Genomic DNA, 19,163 nt, shown 5'->3' with positions numbered 1-19,163 from the left:
ATTCATTTAGTACCAACGCATATTGTCAGCTGGTTGGATTACCGAAATATGGTTCCGTTCCCATCTGTTGATGTCACCAGACTCTCTCTTAATGTTAACAAAGGGATTTTCAATAGTCACATCGGTAGAGTAGAGAGAGGAAAAAGGGGAAAGGTATTTAAACCTCCCCACTCAGGCCAACGTCATGACAACACTTAACATACTATCAAACTGAGTACTGTTGTGTGTGTGCTTGTCTCCCTGCTGCAGATGTACATCACGTTAAAAGTGAAGGCCAAGGGGACCAAGCTGGCCAAGCCACTCCTATCTCTGGGACTTATGTGTCTGGCCTTCCTCACAGGAATCAACAGGGTAGTGGAGTACCGCAACCACTGGTGTGACGTCATCGCCGGGTTTATCATCGGAGGGGCCATAGCAGTCTTCATGGTGAGTGAACCAATGTCTTGATACGAGAGACTTATGTTTAAAGAGACTGCTGTTTAAAGATAGAAGGATCAGTTCTGTGAATGTGTTTGTTAAATCCTGTTACGTGCTCATTACATACACATGTTTATTACATGCTTATAACTTACGTATTACATGTTTAGTCCATGTGTATTACTGCTTATTACATGTTTATTACACTTTTGTTCCATGCTTATAACATGCTTATTACATATTACGTTTTTTACATATACTCTTCATGATGAGGCCCTCGCCATTTTCAAATGTATATGCTTGTTGTTTGAACTCTGTACAAGTGTTTGTTTTGTATTTGCTACATGTGTAAAATCATGTTTTGCAGTCTCACTGTCAGCTCTTCAATTTCTTTCATTTGAATCTAAAATATGATCACGCCGTCATTACTTTTTTCTGGTCCAAGTCAAGTCATCTACATACTGTATATTCATTTACATGATAAAGTGAAGAGTCATTCTGTTCTTGAACTTACATTGGTGAGGCAATAGAAAAGAAGGCTCTATGAATATTTTATATTAGATGAATGGGAACTTGTTATCTGCTCCTTTGACCGATAGACTTGTTTGGACCAGTGTTTTTCTCTGTGTGTTGTGAGTCCGTGTCAAACCCCTGTCCAAGTCTTTCAAAAGCCACAGATGGTGCAAAATCATTTTCCCATGCTGCCAACATCTAGGGAAAACTCATTTGGATAGATGATGGGGGGCATCAGGTGTTTTCAGTGTTGATATGTCGAACAACAACCACAACAACTACCAAACATCAGAGTACCGGTACATACCCAATGGATTTATGGGGTTTCATATTCATTCTGAAGAATCCAGAAGGGAACATAATGGAAAGATGTGCTTTATATTTTAGTCTAGATGAATTTATGAACTTAATAGGTTCCCCAGGTATCACTGAGTCAGACAAGTATACGTGTGTATCTGCCTGGGGTGTATTCAATTTGAAAGTAAATGATTATTACCCTGTGCTTGCCTGTGTCCCTTCTCTCTCACCATCTCCTAGGTGGCACAGGTTACTCATGTTGTTTCATATTGCCACAAGGCTCCTATTTTAGAGGAGAATGGCCAGGGATAACAACAAGATGTAGGATGAAGTTTCCCCAAAGCACTGATCTAAGGCCTGTTTTACTGTTTCCTTCCAATGATTGAGATTAAGACATGGATTAGTTTGATCTGGTTTCCACTAGCTAGACACAAAGTCAAAATGGGCTATATTCATGAAAACAAAAAGGAGCTTTTTGGTCTTCGTTTGTTAGGTATGAAGTTAGCATTGTGGTTAAGGTTATGGTTAAAGTTAGGGTTAGGTTAATAATCACATTTTAAGAAGAGAAATTGTTGAAATAGTCAGGCTTTATGACTTTGTGGCTATGGTAACTTGTGACGACCATCTGATCCTGAATCTGCTACCGTGATCCTTATTTAACTGTCTAGATGTTGATGGAAACCCTGCATATCCCTGGCAATGGCTCAGTCCTGCGAGGGTTTTCTTCCTCGTATGGCTGGCTAATTGGGTCAGATGAATGCAGTGGGGCCATGTGGAGCTGTTTAGGACAGTTCAAGTGAGCTCCTGTATGAGTGGATTCCTGTGATATCTCTGCAATACAACGTTATTCTATGGTGTGTTTCTTAATAGAGTGAGTATGAACAAGCGTTTCTCAGAATGCAGAGCACTATTCTGTGGAGAAATCTATCTGAACTGTTTGTGGATTACAAAGTGGGTGTGGATACATAAGCGCTAGATTGTTGCTCATACTGTAGCTAACATGTTTATCCTCAATAACTTCAAATTACTACTAGCACATACTTATCTTCAAAGACGAGCAAATCATTAAAAAAAAATCCAGCATAGATGGAGAGTTGTAGTGTAGTTTTTCCCTGGGTAGAAGAGAGGTGGAGGGTTGTGCTAGGTTCTGTCCCAAGTGATAAACTACACCATGGGCCCTGGTCAGACGTAGTAGTGCACAATGTAGAGCATAGGGTTCCATTCGGGACAACCTAGTATGGCCTAGTTAACTAGACTGAATGTGGAAAGGGGATACGTGGCTATGGACCAGCATGGGATTTCTGAGATCAAATTACAGGCTAGCAGACGCATATCACACATTATCAGCAAGAAAGCACAGGTGTAAAGAAAACTTGAAAAAATAAATATATGTTTTTCGGGACACGTGTGAACAATTTCCATAAATGTTTTTGTGATTGAAATTCAGACAGTTTTCCCTTGTAAAAATGTTTTGATCCATGCAGGGTGGTATGCTGCTGGAATGAATGTGCCAAAACATGCCATTGGAAAAAAGACAGTGAAAGCCAAGCCCAGGGTAACACAACCTAAGATAGGGAACATTTTAGGAAAGAGGGAGGTGTTTTATATAATCACGTTATCAGATTATTTTTTAAAAACTATTTAAATTGAACCTGCTCTAAAACAATATATTCTCTCCTCTGTTCCGCGAATGTCCCGTAAAATCGTTCCCTTGTCCTGCATTTGGGATTTTTAGATGTGGTCACCCAAATTCCACCAGTAAAAACATTGCAACTGCAACTTGTTAACACCATCTTTTCACGTGTGGAGAATAACATTATTTCAACTCCTTATGTGAACTTGCAATTCCACATGTGAAAGTGAGATTTTCTTACATATGGAAATGCAAATTAGAGTTTAATCTTTACATCTGGAATTGCAAGTTGTGGCGGAAGAATCAGAATTAGTTGGGTAACATAGATAATTAATATGTCTTATCTGCATAATATGCTTATATGATGTACTTGTTATTAGAATGTATCCCTTCGGACTCTGGTGTTGGCAGTTGCACGTCTTTCCTCACCTGGGGCCCAGTCACCTGGGGCCCAGTCACCTGGGGCTCAGAGAGGGGAGAGGTCAGGCTTGTCTTTCACATGTCCCTGGTGCTATGCAGAATATAAGAAAGGGAAGAGGACAGGAGGGAACATTGTCTTCATATGTGAATATATCTTTACCTATTCTTAAACCGTGAAGGGATGGCGTGATTAATGGGGAACCAATTACTTGTCTCCACAATGTCTGTGCGCAAGTCACTCCCTCCTTTGGCATTGGGGGATGTGTGTGGTAGTGTCTGGAACCATTGTATGTCATCTCTAATGTTGCACTTGTCCTGGGATAGTGTATGACCTAAAGGCTCACTCCCCTCAGTGAGCTTGTCCAGGAGTGGGGTCAAGAAGGGATTTAACTTGAGATGGGAGTATCTGAAGTTGACTAATTATTTATGCCAATGGATGAGTTGGTGTTTTTGTGCTATGAAGTACCAGATCGGAACCTCGTCTTAGTGGCCAAACTGAACGATAATTTATAGTGAATGCTATGTGGCTACGGGATACTCCTTTCTCATTTAAAAAGTCTCACCTTGTGACCCGTTCTAAACATCTGTGGTTTGTTATGTCGACTAGGGGATCTTTGCTATTAAAGATCTCAGTAGCCTTTGTGTTGTGGCTCTCAATGAATCATCACAAAGCTCTCACTAATAAAGATTCCGTTTAAGTGTAACTCTGACTTGTGTGATAAGTTTGTCTCTCCTCATTTGATAATACAGAAATGAATCACCACAAAGTTAATGTGTAAAAAACAATCACAAGTGGAAGTTATTCACATGTGAAACTGTAAATGTGATTTTTACATGTGAGTGTTTTTCACATCTGTGGAGTTTTCTTACATGTGAACCTGTGAATTTGATGTTCAAATGTGATTGAATTTCACATGTGAACTTGCAATTCCACGTGTGAGAAGGTGAGATTTTCCCTTGTGAAACTTCATATCCGATTTCACGTGAATGTTTTTAACATGTAAAACCGCTCATTTCATACCTGAGGTGAAAATGTTATTCTTCTCCCATGTGAATAGGTGGCGTTAACATGTGAACTATAATTATGGTTTCACGTCTGAAATGTAAACTGAACATGTGAAAACAGCTATTTCAGGTGAAAATGGGATTAGCAGATTTGATGTGTTTATATGTAGAACGTGTTCTTTCTGCGTGTGTACACAACATACTGTATGAATCTCACATTACCGCACACATGTCTTTTACCTCTGATGTGCACTATATTTGTTCACTGGCTATGTGCTTGTACCCTGCTTGTGTTAATCCACTCTCACATGCAATGTTCAGTCACGCCTGTGTCTGGAGAATGTAGTGCCGTGGTGTGAGATCGCCATTTGCGCACAAACAGTTATCACCACATTTGAAGTTTTATAACATGCCATATCTCAAGCTGAGGCAGGTTTTTATGCTGCATGCTACAGCAACCTGCTGAGATGATGGAAGTGTGCTGAACACATACTGAAAATAACTACCAGGTATACAGTATTATTTATTTATTTGGGATGTAATTCAACAAATGACTGCGGGGCTCTTTGGCCTGTAATGGTAATGGAAGAGTCCCTTTAGATGATATTGTTCTCTGAGTTGCATTTCTCCTCTGTCTGAACATTGCCTTAGATAGTAGTCAAATACAAAAAGCTTGTTTGGGCTCTGGTAATGGATGGAACTCCTTGAGGACACACACATGCATGCAGGCATGCACACACACACACACACACACTCAGGCGCGCATGCATTCAAACACACACACACACACTCAGGCGCGCATGCATTCAAACACACACACAGCTCTGATTGAATTCATATTTTTGGGCAGTCATGCGAATCCTTCATCTTAGGAAAAAGGACTTATATAACCCTTGTTACGAGAAGAGAAAGGAAATCTGCTCTGCAAAAAACGCCACAGGGTCTCTCTATCTCCATATCCGCCTAACTAACTTACTTATTAACTACAGATGTAGGAGCCAGTTTGCTACAGCAGGAAAATAATCCTTCAGCAGGCCAGTAACAGGAAATGTGAATTAATGGAAATTTTTGTAGGGGTTGATACATTTTTTGTAAGGGAAAATCAAGTCTGACATTTTAAAATGGAAATTAAAACATCAGAAGCCTTTTTAAACCTCATACTACACGTAAAATATGTTCTGCAACAGGGTGATCAAATTAAGATCCTATATCTGTACAGTATCTCTTCCTTATCTCTTTGTCCTGTCTTTTCTCTTTCTTTCCCTCTCTCTCTGTCTCTCGGTCTCTCTATCTCTCTTTTGCTCTTTCCCTCTCTCTTCCTCACCCTCCCTCTCTCTCTTTCTCTCTATCTCTCTCTCTCTATTTTCCTTTGTCTCTGCCATGGCTGTGAGTGTAGGTTCTAGGGGTGGTGCAGAACTTCAAAGGGAAGAGCCTGCTGAATGAGATCCCGCCGGAGGAGAGCGTGGTCAGCAGTATTCCTATGATGGGCCAGCCCAGGATCATGGACAACACAATGGAGAAGTACATAGCCTCACAGGTACTGGCAGACACATTTAAATGTAGTAGGCTAAGTACAACATACTGTGCTCCCGGCTCTGCTAGGTACACTTTCCTAGTGTACTTTGCATTTTAGCCTCAGCCAATTCTCCTGTGCCCACCATACAGAAAGACACATCAGATGCATTCTATCCTCCATTCTCTGTATAGAAATATCAACATTTCCACCATTTCCAAGGTGTGAGGGTGTATGAAAATGGATTTAAAAAATATACATATGTGTTTGGAATACAAAGTACTGTGTCTAACTTGAGAGTCCTATATATTGTACAGGTACAATTATTTTAAGCTCTTTCAATGTCTCAGCCAAGAGTCCACAATCCCGGTCCCTGAGGGAGATAGTGTCTGTCTGCTAATGTCTATTTTCCTAAATAGATTCATACAGGTGATTAGCTACAGTATATACTGTACCATACACATTGTTACATTGGGATCAACCATACACATTGTTACATTGGGATCAACCACACACATTGTTACATTGGGATCAACCACACACATTGTTACATTGGGATCAACCACACACAGTGTTACTTTGGGATCAAACACACACATTGTTACATTGGGATCAACCACAGACAGTGTTACATTGGGATCAAACATACACATTGTTATATTGGGATCAACCACTGACAGTGTTACATTGGGATCAAACATACACATTGTTATATTGGGATCAACCACACACAGTGTTACATTGGGATCAACCACACACAGTGTTACATTGGGATCAACCACACACAGTGTTACATTGGGATAAACCACACACAGTGTTACATTGGGATAAACCACACACATTGTTACATTGGGATAAACCACACACAGTGTTACATTGGGATCAACCATACACAATGTTTTGTTGGGATAAACCACACACATTGTTACATTGGGATAAACCACACACAGTGTTACATTGGGATCAACCACACACAGTGTTACATTGGGATAAACCACACACAGTGTTACATTGGGATCAACCACACACAGTGTTACATTGGGATCAACCATACACAATGTTTTGTTGGGATAAACCACACACAGTGTTACATTGGGATCAACCATACACAATGTTTTGTTGGGATAAACCACACACAGTGTTACATTGGGATCAACCACACACAGTGTTACATTGGGATCAACCATACACAATGTTTTGTTGGGATAAACCACACACAGTGTTACATTGGGATCAACCACACACAGTGTTACATTGGGATCAACCACACACAGTGTTACATTGGGATAAACCACACAGTGTTACATTGGGATCAACCATACACAATGTTTTGTTGGGATAAACCACACACAGTGTTACATTGGGATAAACCACACACAGTGTTACATTGGGATAAACCACACACAGTGTTACATTGGGATAAACCACACACAGTGTTACATTGGGATCAACCATACACAATGTTTTGTTGGGATAAACCACACACAGTGTTACATTGGGATAAACCACACACAGTGTTACATTGGGATAAACCACACACAGTGTTACATTGGGATAAACCACACACAGTGTTACATTGGGATAAACCACACACAGTGTTACATTGGGATAAACCACACACAGTGTTACATTGGGATAAACCACACACAGTGTTACATTGGGATAAACCACACAGTGTAAACAGATAAGGTAAGAGTAAAAACCTGGCTCTGTTACCTGTCTGTACAAAGTGTTTTGATAACTACAAAGCCGTGTGTGTGTGTGTGTGTGTGTGTGTGTGTGTGTGTGTGTAATTGGCATAAGTTGCCCATTTGCGGTTTATTGATTTGAAGCTAGAGTAACCCTATAACTGACAGGAGATCACTGTTCAGACCACTGTAAGCTAGAGTAACCCTATAACTGACAGGAGATCAGTGTTCAGACCACTGTAAGCTAGAATAACCCTATAACTGACAGGAGATCAGTGTTCAGACCACTGTAAGCTAGAGTAACCCTATAACTGACAGGAGATCACTGTTCAGACCATTGGAAGTTGGAGTAACCCTATAACTGACAGGAGATCAGTGTTCAGACCATTGGAAGTTGGAGTAACCCTATAACTGACAGGAGATCACTGTTCAGACCACTGTAAACTAGAGTAACCCTATAACTGACAGGAGATCACTGTTCAGACCACTGTAAGCTAGAGTAACCCTATAACTGACAGGAGATCAGTGTTCAGACCATTGGAAGTTGGAGTAACCCTATAACTGACAGGAGATCACTGTTCAGACCACTGTAAGCTAGAGTAACCCTATAACTGACAGGAGATCACTGTTCAGACCACTGTAAGCTAGAATAACCCTATAACTGACAGGAGATCACTGTTCAGACCACTAAGCTAGAGTAACCCTATAACTGACAGGAGATCACTGTTCAGACCACTGTACGCTAGAGTAACCCTATAACTGACAGGAGATCACTGTTCAGACCACTAAGCTAGAGTAACCCTATAACTGACAGGAGATCACTGTTCAGACCACTAAGCTAGAGTAACACTATAACTGACAGGAGATCACTGTTCAGACCACTGTAAGCTAGAGTAACCCTATAAATGGCAGGAGATCACTGTTCAGACCATTGGAAGTTGGAGTAACCCTATAACTGACAGGAGAGAAGAACACTACTGGAATGCACTGTGTTTGTAGATGGATGGGGATACATGTTTCGCAAAATTCAAGTTTTTGTCTAATGACAAAGTTCTGTTTTGTTTATTGTTTTCAGTTGAATTCATATATCCCATATGCAACAATAGTTTCATCCAGGAAAAACTATAATGCCCTTTAAAATACACATGTTGCCTTGTCAATACTATTATTACTTTTTGTATTAGTAGTAAGACATGATATCCTTCATTACTAACAACTGGCTTGATTATGGGATGTTTATTAATGAACTCTGTTCAAATCTCTGAATGCTGTAGCAGGCAACCAGGAAGTCAGGCAGCCAGGCAGTCTGGGGAGCAGTGAGCCTGTCTCTAAAGGGTTTTCTAAAACATCCTAATGTGTCAGATGTATTTGGGTCACCTTCTGTACTCTGTTTCCAGATGGCCTATGGCCATGGTGATGTTGAGTGTGGCAATGCATTCAGTGTGGAAATGCATTTAGATATATCCTCCTTGCCACAACGCTACATTGTACACTGAGTGAAACTGCTTTCCATTGGATGTTTGATTTCTATAGTACACCTAAAGTACATCTTGTCCCTCAAACATAACCTACTACAAATTTGATCATTCTTGCCATTAAGGCTTTGTTCATCGTACGCATGCACGCACCTGCACACACACACACACACACCTCTCCACATATCCGCCTCCTTATTCACCTCACACACCTCATGTTAGCGAGATGAGGGCATCCTCTTTTGCTTTGACGAATGGCCCAATGTAACTTCCCCTGGACTCATTGTGGATTCATATAGGTGGAGCACCTGGTCTCCACAAGGCACTTCATCAAGATTACCAAGGAGGTCAGCGACTTTATTTCCCTGCAATGCATGGCCTAGCATTCCCTACCACTATAGAGCCTCCAAAGACTAAATCATTAATCTCCAGGAGCTTTGCTATATGCTTAGAGGCAAACCAGAAGCTGTACAGTGTGTTAGCTTCAACTTCATGCAGGCCGTGTGTGTGTGTGTGTGTGTGTGTGTGTGTGTGTGTGTGTGTGTGTGTGTGTGTGTGTGTGTGTCAGAGGGACCGGGAAGATTTAAATTGACTGGCCATTTGAGAAATTTAACGGACCCATATGCATTGGGTGCATGATAATGCATCTTAACAGAACATGCAACTAATTGCCAAAATGCAATTCACAGGAAAACACCATTCTTAACAGTGCACCTTATAGCGGTTCCATATGTGACAGAGATAAAAATGTCTGTTTGAAACTTAGAGGGGAAATCTAAAGATGCAACAACTACGATGGGTTGCTAATATGACAAGGATTGCGCCTTGGGTTCCAGACAACAAAAGAAAGTTGATATGAAAACCAATAGAACAGGAAAGAAATGGCATAGCAGTGGGTCCAATAGGGAAGTAAATGAAAATACAGTGCCTTCAGAAAGTATTCACACCCCTTGACTTTTTTCACATGTTATTGTGTTAGTCTGAATTTAATATTGATTACATTTAGATTTTTGTGTCACTGGCCTACACACACTACCCCATAGTGTCAAAGTGAAATAATGCTTTTTTGAAACTAATTAAAAATGAAAAGCAGAAATGTCAAGAGTCAGTAAGTAGTCAACCCCTTTGTTATGGCAAGCCTACATAAGTTCAGGAGTAAAAATGTGCTTAACAAGTCACATAATAAGTTACTTGGACTCACTCTGTGTGCAATAATAGTGTTTAACATTCTTTTTTATTGACTAAATCATCTCTGTACCCCACACATACAGTAAACTGTAAGGTCCCTCATTTGAGCAGTGCATTTCAAACACAGATTCAATCATAAAGACCAGGGAGGTTTTCCAATGCCTTGCAAAGAAGGGCACCTATTGGTAGATGGGTAAAAAAAATTAAGCAGACATTGATATCCCTTTCAGCACGGTGAAGTTATTAATTACACCTTGGCTGGTGTAACCCAGTCACTACGAAGATACAGGCTTTCGTCTTAACTCAGTTGCCGGAGAGGAAGGAAACCGCTCAGGGATTTCACCTTGAGGCCAATGGTGAATTCAAAACAGTTACAGAGTTTAATGGCTGAGTGAAAAGAAGTATAGAATAAATATTCCAAAACATGCATCATGTTTGCAACAAGGCACTAAAGTAATACTGCAAAAAATGTGGGAAAGAAATTCACTTTTTGTTCTGAATACAACATTTTATGTTTGGGGCAAATCTAATACAACGTGTTACTGAGTACCACTCTCCATATTTTCAAGTGGTGGCTGCATCATGTTTTGGGTATGCTTGTAATAGTTAAGGACTTGGGAGCTTTTCAGGATAAAAATGGAATGGTACTAAGCACAGGCAAAGTCCTAAAGGAATATCTGGTTCAGTCTGCTTTCCACCAGACACTGGGAGATGAATTGATCTTTCAGCAGGACAATAACCTAAAACACAAGGCCAAATCTACACTGGAGTTGCTTACCAAGAAGACAGTGAATGTTCCTGAGTGGCTGAGTTACAGTTTTGACTTAAATATGCTCGAAAATATATGGTCAAGTTTGGTGGATGTCTAGCAATGATCAACATCCAATTTGACAGAGCTTGAGGAATTCTGAAACAGATAATTGGCAAAAATTATACAATCCAGGCATGTAAACCTCTTTGAGATTTACCCAGAAAGCCTCACAGCTTTAATCCCTGTCAAAGGTGATTCTAACATGTATAGACCCAGGGGTGTGAATAATTATGTAAATGATTATTTTCAATACATTTTCAAACATTTCTAAAAGCATGTTTTCACTTTTTCATTATGGGGTGTTTTGTGTAGATGGATGATAAACTAAATAATTGTAATACATTTTTAATTCAGGCTGCAATAACAAAATGTGAAATATGTCAAGGGGTCAGAATACTTTTTAAAGGCACTGTAAATTTGCCAAAATTGTTAAATTACCCCTCTATACGGAAATAAAATCAGTAAAAATAGCTCACCAGAAAGCATGACAGCCACAGAGGAATCGAGGATCATTAACGTATTTTAAATTGCTGTGGATTGTTTCAAATCACAAGTTCCGAGGTTGATGCCTTGATTTGGGCAGCGCACCTGGCAATAGGCCTAGCTAATTGTTGCAAAATCTATCTAAAATATGTGTGAAAAAAGCATCTAAAATATGTGAAAATGTGTCTTGAGTATAATTTAAAATGTTGAGACAAGAAGAAGGGGAGGGGTAAGTGACGAAGGTATAGTCAAGTCTGTCTCCTGCCAATTCTTGCGCATTCATAGTTAAAAAATAAATACAAAAATGGACCCCTTTTTTCTCCACAATTTCGTGATTACGATCTTGTCTCATCGCTGCAACTCCCCAATGGGCTCAGGAAAGGTGAAGGTCGAGTCCTGCGTCCTCGGAAACATGACCCGCCAATCCGCGCTTCTTAACCTGTCTAGCGGAACCCTCGCCAATAGCCAATGAAATTGCAGGGCGCCAAATACAAATCAATAGAAATCTCATAAATTACATTTCTCAAACATACAGGTATTAGGCACCATTTTAAAGATACAATTCTCGTTAATCCAGCCACCGTGTCTGATTTAAAAAATGCTTTACAGCGAAAGCTCCACAAATGATTATGTTAGGTCACCACCAACTCACAGAAAAACCCAGCCAGAGGAGAGGAGTCACAAAAGGCACAAATAGAGATAAAATTAATCACTAACCTTTGATGATCTTCATCAGATGACACTCATAGGACTTCATGTTACACAATACATTTATGTTTTGTTTGATAAAGTTCATATTTATATCAAAAAATCTATTTTTACATTGGCGTGTTACGTTCAGTAGTTCTTAAACATACGGTGATTGTGCAGAGAGCCACATGAATTCACAGAAATACTCATTATAAATGTTGATGAAAATTCAACTGTTATGCATGGAACTTTAGATACACTTCTCCTTAATGCAACCGCTGTGTCAGATTTCAAAAAAACTTTACGGAAAAAGTATAATCTGAGAATGGCGCTCAGAGCCCAAATCAGCCAGAGAAATATCCACCATGTTGGGTAAGTCACCATTAGTCATAAATAGCATTATAAATATTCACTTACCTTTGATGATCTTCATCAGAATGCACTCCCAGGAATCGCAGTTCCACAATAAATGCTTGTTTTGTTCGATAATGTCCATCATTCATGTCCATTTATGTCCAAATGGCCCTTTTTTGTTAGGGCATTTGGTAAACAAATCCAAAAGCGTGTTCTGGTCCAGTCGGACGAAAAGTTAAAAAAAGTTATATTACAGGTCGAAGAAACTTGTCAAACTAAGTATAGAATCAATCTTTAGGATGTTTTTATCATAAATGTTCAATAATGTTCCAACCGGATAATTCCATTGTCTGTAGAAAAGCAATGGAACGAGAGATACCACTCATGAGAAATGCACGTGACTGAGAACGAGGCTGCTGGCAGACCCCTTAGTCAAACAGCTCTCATCCGCCCCCCCTTCACAGGAGCAGCCTGAAACAATGTTCTAAAGACGGTTGACATCTAGTGGAAGCCGTAGGAAGTGCAAAATAACCCATATCCCACTGTGTATTCGATAGGGGTGAGTTCAAAAACTACAAACCTCAGATTTCCCACTTCCTTTTTTGGACTTTTTACTCAGGTTTTTGCCTGCCATGTGAGTTCTGTTATACTCACAGACGTAATTCAAACAGTTTTAGAAACTTCGGAGTGTTTTATATCCAATACTAATAATAATATGCATATATTAGCATCTGGAACTGAGTAGGAGGCAGTTTACTCTGGGCACACTTTTCATCCAAAAGTGAAAATGCTGCCCCCTATCCCAAAGAAGTTTTAACATCTGCTCGCTTAACCTGGAAGCCAGCTGCACCAATGTGTCTGAGGAAACACCGTTCAACTTACGACTGAGGTCAGCCTGCAGGTGCCCAGCCCACCACAAGGAGTCGCTAGAGCGCAATGAGCCAAGTAAAGCCCCCCTGGCCAAACCCTCCCCTAACCCGGATGACGCTGGAACAGTTGTGCGCCACCATGTAGTGACGCTGCAACACTGCAATGCAGTGCCTTAGACCGATGTGCCACTCGGGAGATTAATTGTTTTATTGTTTGAATTATTTGCCCTTTTTATGCATAAAAAATAAATAAAAAATCCCCATTACATATGTCACCGGTAGTAAATATACCATTAATCCCCGTTATTTGGTTACATTCATTTCTTTTGATGCATGTATTAATTACAGTCATTTACCATTCTCATTCTTGGAGTGGAAATATTGTTTGCAGAGTTCACAACCTGCTAGACTTGTGAGAAACATGTTTGGGTTTATTTCATAACCGTCATTTACGAGTTTTGTCAATTTTTTTCATTGTTCGTTTGGAGTGCTACATGTGAGCAATGTGCATGTGTCTGGTTTCTCTGTACTGATCATGTTGAAGGAGCGCTCACTCCTCAGCATGCATAGAAGTACTTGGCCTGCTGCGCAGAAATGCAGGAAATCTGTTTGTTTTTTTTACATCCATTTTGAATGATAGTATATTAAAACTAATACATCCTCACAGTAGGCTATTTGAAAATCTTTCCAACCATCTCCCCCTCGATAATCACCAATCCTCGATGTGAAATAGCAATGGAAGTTATTGGCCTGCTGTTGCATTGGCCTATAGGTTATAAGTTCCATGCTCTCATTTCTTTAGCCGACAATGGAATCACGGTGTATCAATGTCTCCATATGGCAGAGGCTGGTGATCTCACATTTTATGATTAGTATTATTTTAATTATTACAATGATTTTGAGAAACTAAAACATTATTATTGAAATTAAGCTGTTCTAAAAAAAAATGCATTAATGAAAATCATAACTGGCATTCAGTACAGAAGAAATTGTATGATAAATTGTAAACTACCCCAGACTTGAAACTCGCGCTGCCTATAAAGTCTTTATAAAATAATTGCCTTCATTTTTCCATGGTCCCAGTTAGCCTATAGGCTACTTTGAAGAAAGGTAAAACTCATAATTCCTCATAATATGAAATAAAACTTTCAGGTTTCAAACAATTAAGTATGTTTTCAAAATGCATACTGCCTCCAGCTCACATTGTAAAGTGGTGGGTGACACGTTAATATCCTGTTGCCTGCACTTGAATGGTGAATGGGAGGCGTGCTTCAATTACCAGTTGAGAAATAAAATAGTAGCTCTTTTTAATCGTGCACCAAAACAGTTTTTAACACAGGATTGTATTTAGAATTGTTGCGAAATGAATGGGCTTATAAAAGCATATTTTACTCCAGCAGCAACCGGCTGAGTAGCAGCACGAGAAATCCCGCTCAAGATAGGCTCTGTATGCTGTGTGGTAGTTGTGTTGGATAAATAAGATGCATGATGACTAACGCAAATATACACAGGCCAAGTTCATTCCACTAAATGATGGTAATGAACCTACAGACAAATGAGCATGCCGGTCAAATGTATTTCCATCGACTGGTATTTCCATCAATGATAAAAAACATTATTTTGGCTTTTTTTTTCTCCTAGTCATTTTGGCCAGCAACAGTTTTATTTATCGGCTTTAAATATTTTTTATCAGCCAAAAGCCGGCAATTGCTTAACGGAAACCCTGGTGTGTGTCTTCGTGTGTGTCTACGTGTGTGCTTGTCTACGTGTGTGGACAGCAACCGACTCATTAGCTGATGGTTATGTAAGGGTTGCTACATCATTGAAGAAAGGAAAGGTGGAGATGTTGGGAATGAAGATATAATTGGACCGATACTATGCTGTATCTTGTCAGATGTTTTTTTTGACTTTGTAGTAAATTGACCAATAATATAAGCAATCTTCTTCTTCCGTTAAATCGAGACCGCAATTATCATCATGATACCAAGTAGCCTACTGTTTGATCTGTCTGAATCAGTATACTTAATAAATGCTTCAGTATGGTATTTCTGGTCTAATGCTGGAATGTGTTTAATCATTGAAGATATCTCGCTGTTCTTTAAATTTTTTCTTCTTTTCTCTTTAGAATCCTATTACTTTTGCCGAGGTTACATGACAATGAATGTGTCACATGACACACATTGTTTGGACGTGGTTGCTGCTCGCTTATCAGTCATCATGGTCGCCAGAGGGAGGGAGGGCCACACTGATCCTGATGTTGATGTGTATCTATACTAGGGTTGGGGATCAATTACATTTAAATTCAGGCATAAAACTGACATTCCGATTCAATAATTTACTTCTCAATAAACTGAAAACCTTTTCAGTTTTTGAATTGTATATTTAAATAACTTCCAGAAGTAACTGAGTGACTTTAATTATAATTGACCCCAACCCTGACCTATACAGTATGACACTATTTCCAATCAAACATTATGTTCACCCTGATCATTCCAAAGGAATTGGAGATATTTCTGTAGCTTTACCAGTTTATTTAATTTTTTCCAACCAGTCAACATTTTCTCTCCTTCTTTCTTCTTCTTCATTCCTCTCTCTCTCCTGTTGCAGTTTGACGTTTATTGTCATGAATCTTTCCCTGGCGGCAGAAGTGAGTGATTTCCGCTAGATGGGCCAGCTGCAATGTAGAAATTGGCTATTTCGTAAAAATTCATTGAAACAAACATTTGCTCTTTGGTCTTAATTTAAGGTTAAGGTTAGGCATTAGGGTTAGCAGTGTGGTTAACATTATTGTTCAGTTCAGGTTTCAAATCAGATTGTTTGACTTTGTGACTGTGCCAGCAAGTGAGCACTCTGCAGACCTGCCTCCAGAACACGAGTCATCCCAATAAAATGCCAAGCTGCTCTTCTGTCCTGCTGATTACTGGCGTTCATTGAATTCCCCAAAAGTATTCCTTATTTTATATACTGTATCAAACAAACATAATACTGCTGTATATGCACTTTTATTTCCTCAAAGATTAGGAATCCTATAGCCCAACTGTGTAAACCTGTATTATGTTTATTTCTTATTATGTCATATGTGTTGGCTTGACAGTATGATGTATGCATTGTAACCTGTGCAATCCAAACTGTATGTTGTCAGAGCCACTCTGTGGGTTTATTTCTGTTTAGATTTTCCCAACCTGAGAGAACGAAGATCCAAAGATCACTGACATTTTAGTATAGTCTTTATTGGTAGTTTTCAGAGGAATCCCTCTTGCGATTAGTTAGAAATACGTGTGTGTGCGACTGTGTGTACGTGTGCGAATGGATCCGTACATGTGTGTGCATGTGTACTGTATGTGTGCTTGGTAAACGTTTCAACATCATTTTCTCTTGTGGATTGAAGGATGTTGCTTAGGGCTTGCCAGACAATCAACAACCATAATATTGCCACAGTCAGGCAACAGAGCTATTATGGAAATAAGATGGAAATATAAAGATGTTTTTTTTAGAGGGTGTGTTTTTATTCCTCAGTTCTATTTTAATGTGTTGCGAAAGCATTGATCTTTTTGTACATTTTCAACATTTCATTAAATTGATATGCTATATGTTTTGTGTATTATTGATTCATACTATATGTTGATATGGCAGATACTTGTTTAGTACAATATGGAGTATTGTTTTAAACTCACAGGCCAGCAATGAGATTCATAGTTGATGCACGACTAGACGTCAGTTTCCCGAATGCATTGTGGTTGAAGTTTGTTTTTATACCACCACAGTTTGATGAAATCTCCTGTTGTATGTTCTTCTCCATGATGACATTTTTATACCCTTATACTGTACTGTTTACCTACATGTCTTACTGTATGTCCCCTCAATGTCTCATAGATATCATCTGAACATTGAGAGTGTTGGTATTCATGGGCCGTTAGAGGTTTCTATCCATGTACAGTTTGATTATATGGTTTTTATGCATTTAACATTTAATAAAATAATTATTTGTCCTAGTTTTTCTAGAAATGTATGGGACATTTGAATGATTCTGGAGATGTTCACTGTCAACCATTATGGTACTTTCAAAAAGATGTAAAGATATATGAATTATTATATATCAAATCAAATGTATCATATTAAAGTTGGATTTGTGTATTGTTTTGATTTTAGTTTCTGAGTGTTGTTTTTTTCCTTTGTACAGATTGTGTTACTATCCTAACCTCTGACTCTTCTGTTTTGCTACTATTAACTTCTGTTTTGATATTGTCCCATTCTACCTGATCTTTGTTTATTGATCTTGTCACCATGAGTAACAGTAGCCCAGCAGCAGCACATCTTACACTGTAGAAACATGTAAAAGAACCAAACCGTGAGAAAGTTGCGGGTGAAATGTATTTGAATATAATCTAAATAAATATGTTCTACTCAGGCATGTTTGTTGTGTTGAATATGTATCAGACTGGTGATGATGACAGAGCAAAACATATATTGGAAAGAAAATGTGTAGGGCCAACTACTGCACCACCCAAAAGGTTAGGCCCATTTAATTCACAACCAAATGGTTACTGGTTAAAATCCTATATGTGGGCTATACAGCAGAGGAACAAATGCCCTTGACAAAGAACATGTAAAGTTACCTAAATTGAAACTACTGTAGATGTGGCTCATAATTGTGGTTTGGCATCCCATACTAGTTATAAGGCATCCATATTAGGACTTCATATATCAAGCAAAACTATCTGATGACTTCCTAATATGGATTCCGTTAAAACAACTTTATATCTTGTATGTAAAATATAGGCCGACTACTCCAGATCATCTAGGACTACTGGAAAGAAAGTCAGTGGCATAGTAAATAGAAGGTGTGTTCAATATTTCAAATTAATATTCAGCGAGACATTTACTTTGCAGCTTTGCACGATTTGTTACCATGGCAGCTCTGGTTTATATTGATTAGCTGTAATGAAGCTTCTTTTTATCTGCTCCTAGCAACTGACTGGGAGACATGTAGCATTTCCTTCACTGCTTCTCATCATGGGCTGCTGTGTCATGTTTGGAAAAGGGTATGATGGTTAGTGAGAAATATTTGACTGCTGAAGTGAAGTTGAATTTCTAATTATTGGACAGAATGTATTTTTTATACTTTATATTAACATTTTAGTATTTTTGTTAACACACATTGAGGAAGATAGGTTTTTGTGTGTTTGTTAGTGCTGAGTGATTAGTGCTTTTTGAAGTCCGTTCGGTTTCGGTTTGATAATGAAAAAATAATCACAGCTTTCGGTTTCGATTTTTTTACATGAAATGCACTATACATGTGGGTGGAATGCTGTACCAACACGGAATTATAAATTAATAGAAGTTTTATGATGGTAGTGACTGCCCATTACTGCCTATCACACATAATTTAGTCACATTACTTTCATAAAATATTTGATGTCTTTATTTTTTCCTTCTAAGTCATCATCTCATCTCTATAGAGCTGCTGCATACTGTATGCTGTCTGACAAAATCACTATTTTAGTAGTTCTTCAAAGTAAATAAGGCATACTTTTATGACTACTGAATACCAACTATCAAGATCACTCTCAAGATTTTGAGGCTCGCGTAGCAACTGCTTTCTATCCCTGTCGATTGTGCGTTCTCTCTTCTCTCAGTCTCCTTGTCTTTCTCGGCACAGAACAGAGAAGTTTAAGCGTGCACGCAATGGATTATGGTAATTATAGTTAGTTTAGTGCAGAAAATGAGTAGAATTATGTAGAATATTAACCTGTTGGAAACTACAACTCCCTACTACATCACACAGTTCAGGCTTGATCTGGTTTATC

At 39.0% G+C, this 19,163-nt stretch overlaps 1 protein-coding gene across 1 annotated transcript in view; it reads left to right on the top strand.

Annotated features, from left to right (window-relative positions):
• LOC115103195 (phospholipid phosphatase-related protein type 5-like) overlaps positions 1–17,765 on the top strand; it is a 46,470-nt gene extending 28,705 nt beyond the window's left edge. Inside the window, exons 4-6 of the mRNA XM_029623950.2 lie at positions 250–426; positions 5,682–5,822; positions 15,482–17,765. Coding sequence (XP_029479810.1) covers positions 250–426; positions 5,682–5,822; positions 15,482–15,511 — 348 coding nt within the window. The 3' untranslated portion in view covers positions 15,512–17,765. The remainder of the gene's footprint in view (positions 1–249; positions 427–5,681; positions 5,823–15,481) is intronic.
• Positions 17,766–19,163: the final 1,398 nt, after the last annotated feature.

This window comes from Oncorhynchus nerka, linkage group LG20 (assembly GCF_034236695.1).
Source record: "Oncorhynchus nerka isolate Pitt River linkage group LG20, Oner_Uvic_2.0, whole genome shotgun sequence".
Taxonomy (NCBI): domain Eukaryota; kingdom Metazoa; phylum Chordata; class Actinopteri; order Salmoniformes; family Salmonidae; genus Oncorhynchus; species Oncorhynchus nerka.
Note: the sequence above shows the minus strand (reverse complement) of the source record. Positions and strands in the feature narration are given on the sequence as shown.